The sequence below is a fragment of the Limulus polyphemus genome, unplaced genomic scaffold, assembly GCF_000517525.1.
Source record: "Limulus polyphemus unplaced genomic scaffold, Limulus_polyphemus-2.1.2 Scaffold6361, whole genome shotgun sequence".
NCBI lineage: Eukaryota > Metazoa > Arthropoda > Merostomata > Xiphosura > Limulidae > Limulus > Limulus polyphemus.
The window spans coordinates 52238-56714 of NW_013671971.1; the positions used below are offsets into that span (position 1 = coordinate 52238).

Below are 4477 nucleotides of genomic sequence, written 5' to 3' on the forward strand. Positions count from 1 at the left end.
TTACTTCCAGGATGATCTTGGAGTAACATCTTAGTTTGTTATTTTACTTCCAGGATGATCTTGGAGTAACATCTTAGTTTGTTATTTTACTTCCAGGATGATCTTGGAGTAACATCTTAGTTTGTTATTTTACTTCCAGGATGATCTTGGAGTAACATCTTAGTTTGTTATTTTACTTCCAGGATGATCTTGGAGTAACATCTTAGTTTGTTATTTTACTTCCAGGATCATCATGTAGTAACATCTTGCAGTTTGTTATTTTACTTCCAGGATTATCTTGAAATAACATCTTACACTTTGTTGTTTTACTTCCAGGATCATCTTGGAGTAACATCTTACAGTTTATTTTACATCCAGGATCATCTTTAAATAACATCTTACACTTTGTTGTTTTACTTCCAGGATCATCTTGAAATAACATCTTACAGTGTGTTATTTTACTTCCAAGATCATCTTGGAGTAACATCTTACAGTGTTGTATTTTACTTTCCAGGAGTGGGAGGCTTTTGTAGGCATGCTGGTAACAGATATTAAACTGGAAAAGTCTGAAATGCAAGCTGCACTACCTAAGTGGGTTCCCGAAGAAAGAGCTCTGGCAATAACATTACTGAAAGTAAGGACGTTTTCTGTTAACATATGACACGAACAGCAGTTGATCTAATCATGCAGTATGTTAACTAACACATTAGAAATGATACATTACTCAATAAATTACTATATTTGATCATTATAATGTGATAACCAACATATTCACTTAGTTTTATAGTTTCAGTTTGAGAGTACTTAATGATTATCATTATTATTTAATACACGTTTTACAGTAAGGAAGAATATTTTTAAAACAGGTTTTAATCACTGATGCAATCATTGTCAAATAATATTAAAACTTGTGTACTTGAGAACTGTGGTGATCAAAATGTCGTACCAATTTTAAAAATATTCTTCTTTACTGTAAAAGCTGTAACTTGTAATAAAATAAGTTATTTTAGTGTTAACATAAACCTACTGTAACCATCATCCCATTCAGAGTGTTTAGATGAAGAATACTGTATTATACTTGTTAGGAGAGAGTTTAAGTAAAAACATTGAATTATACTCGTTAGGAGAGAGTTTAAGTAAAAGCATTGAATTATACTTGTTAGGAGAGAGTTTAGGTAAAAACATTGTATTATACTTGTTAGGAGAGAGTTTAGGTAAAAAACTGAATTATACTTGCTATGTCTTCCAGCAGCTCATTTGTTTTTACACCCATCAGTTATCCCATCTGTTTCAACAATATTTCACCTAATGAGACATCGTACAAAACCTCTAAGGCAGATGTAGTCTATGAAAGTATCTAATGAATTACAGAAACTGGTGTATTTATTATTAATTTTCCTTATTTTGGAACATATATATTGTGATAAAGTAATACAATTTATCAAGCTATTTCGGCTAGTACGTTTGAATAGTAACCAGATCATTGTCCACAGATCACTTTTCCACACTTAGTATCAGCTCTTCAGCTGGATGATGCTGCCATGTGGCGAGAGTTCTCTGCAAGCAGTCAGTGTGAGCAGGACATTCCTCCAACTGTGGTTCGCCAGCTCTCTTCTTTTCAACAAGTTCTATTAATTCAAGCTTTAAGACCAGATAGACTTCAGAGTGCTTTAACATTGTTTGGTACTCGGGTACTTGGTAAGAAGCTACTATTAATCAGAATTTAAGAACATAAAGTAAAATACATTGTTAAAGATGTATATGGTATATTTGAAATATATTAAATCTTCGTATGTATTTGTTAACTTTAGATCATCAAAAATACAACCTGTCAGCCATCAATGGATTATCTGACTTCTTGAGATATTTTCCTGATGTGGAATGTATAAAAGTCTGGCTTCAAGTATTTAAATGTCCTTTCTGTTACTATTTGAAAGAATTTTGGAAAAGTTGTACAGAGCATGTCACAAATGTTTTCCGAGGGACTTGTATAGGTTACAAGTATAACGGGAAGTCATAAGTTGAGGGTGGAAAGCTAAGGTGATCTCTTGATATCACTGCAGAATTAACGTTATATTAAAATAATAAACATGGAATTAAGAGTAATTAAAAATACATGTAGATATATTAAATAGTCTAACAGCACTGTATGTCTGTAGTGTGGTAAGCTTAGGTCAATGTTCAAGTAGGAATACCATACTTAACTACCACACCATGATAAGTTATACTTAACTACCACACCATGATAAGTTATACTTAACTACCACACCATGATAAGTTATACTTAACTACCACACCATGATAAGTTATACTTAACTACCACACCATGATAGGTTATACTTAACTACCACACCATGATAGTTATACTTAACTACCACACCATGATAAGTTATACTTAACTACCACACCATGATAAGTTATACTTAACTACCACAGTTAAGTATAACTTATCATGGTGTGGTAGTTAAGTATAACTTATCATGGTGTGGTAGTTTACCACACCATGATAAGTTATACTTAACTCCCACACCATGATAAGTTATACTTAACTAACACACCATAATAATTTATACTTTTTCTACAACACCATGGTGAGTTATACTTAACTACAACACCATGGTGAGTTATACTTAACTACCACACCATGATAAGTTATACTTAACTGCCACACCATAATAAGTTGTACTTGTTTTACCACACCATGGTGAGTTATACTTTTTCTACGACACCATGATAAGTTATATTTTTGCTACCACACCATGATAAGTTATACTTAACTAACACACCATAATAAGTTATACTTTTTATACCACACCATGCTATCTATCTGAGTGTTTGTTTGTCTTCCGTTACGTATGTCACTTCCTGTCCTGTGTTTGGAAAGTTGTGCACATAGGTAAAGCTCAATATTCACTTTTGAAATGACAGGAGAACTGGCATGAATAATGTTGATGTCAAATTTTATTTCACAAACAGGATATTCTACAATAAATTGTTAGTAATTAACCACACTATGATTCACATTTCAAAATGTAACGTAACTTAAAGAATAAAAATGTAGATTTATCATACGTTATTGTTGAGCAGCTCTTAGCATGATTGAAATGTTCAACAATTACTTTTTGCAATGGACAGTATAAGTAGCTCTATGCTTTGGCTGTGATTGAAACCAAAAGTGCAATACAATTAACGTTTTTAAAGTATGTGAAATAATTTATATTGATAGATTAACTTAATCTTTTCCTATTACTGGGGATGGGTACTTTGCTTCTGTATGATATAGATGTATTTTGACTGATTTAGGCTTAGAGTAGGGTTATTCACTTCATGTTTTGGTTACAAATTAATATTTTCACTTTATCTAGGTTTGAAAGAGCTGTCACCAGCAGCAGTTAACTTGAGGAGGATATATGAAAATGAAACTCAAGCAACAGAGCCAATCCTCATCATTATTTCTCCAGGAGCAGACCCTTCCCAAGAGCTACAAGAAGTTAGTAGCCAAGTTGTTGGAGCAGAAAACTACTTTCAGGTAAATAACATACTTACAGCTCATTACTTTATTTAGAATTTATTAAAAAATTGATCTTTATAAATTTACATGTGTAGACAGTTATCTTTAGATTAAACCAATGCTATTTTACATGTGTAGTCAGTTATCTTTAGATTAAACCAATGCTATTTTACATGTGTAGACAGTTATCTTTAGATTAAACCAATGCTGTTTTATATGTGTAGACAGTTATCTTTAGATTAAACAAATGCTATTTTACATGTGTAGACAGTTATCTTTAGATTAAACAAATGCTATTTTACATGTGTAGACAGTTATCTTTAGATTAAACCAATGCTATTTTACATGTGTAGACAGTTATCTTTAGATTAAACCAATGCTGTTTTATATGTGTAGACAGTTATCTTTAGATTAAACCAATGCTATTTTACATGTGTAGACAGTTATATTTAGATAAACCAATGCTATTTTACTTGTGTAGACAGTTATCTTTAGATAAACCAATGCTATTTGACATGTGTAGACAGTTATCTTTAGATAAACCAATGCTATTTTACATGTGTAGACAGTTATCTTTAGATCAAACCAATGCTATTTTACATGTGTAGACAGTTATCTTTAGATAAACCAATGCTATTTTATATGTGTAGACAGTTATCTTTAGATTAAACCAATGCTATTTTACATGTGTAGACAGTTATCTTTAGATCAAACCAATGCTATTTTACATGTGTAGACAGTTATCTTTAGATTAAACAAATGCTATTTTACATGTGTAGACAGTTATCTTTAGATTAAACCAATGCTATTTTACATGTGTAGACAGTTATATTTAGATTAAACAAATGCTATTTTACATGTGTAGACACTTATCTTTAGATTAAACCAATGCTATTTACATGTGTAGACAGTTATCTTTAGATTAAACCAATGCTAGTTTACATGTGTAGACAGTTATCTTTAGAGTAAACCAAGGCTATTTTACAG

General features: G+C 31.4%; 1 protein-coding gene across 1 annotated transcript in view; it reads left to right on the plus strand.

Annotated features, from left to right (window-relative positions):
• The window catches only part of LOC106473642 (cytoplasmic dynein 2 heavy chain 1-like), a gene marked incomplete at its 3' end in the record, with an annotated part of 44873 nt that extends 41365 nt beyond the window's left edge, over positions 1–3508 (plus strand). Inside the window, exons 19-21 of the mRNA XM_022402048.1 lie at positions 494–613; positions 1473–1677; positions 3345–3508. Coding sequence (XP_022257756.1) covers positions 494–613; positions 1473–1677; positions 3345–3508 — 489 coding nt within the window. The remainder of the gene's footprint in view (positions 1–493; positions 614–1472; positions 1678–3344) is intronic.
• Between the last annotated feature and the right edge of the window lie 969 nt (positions 3509–4477).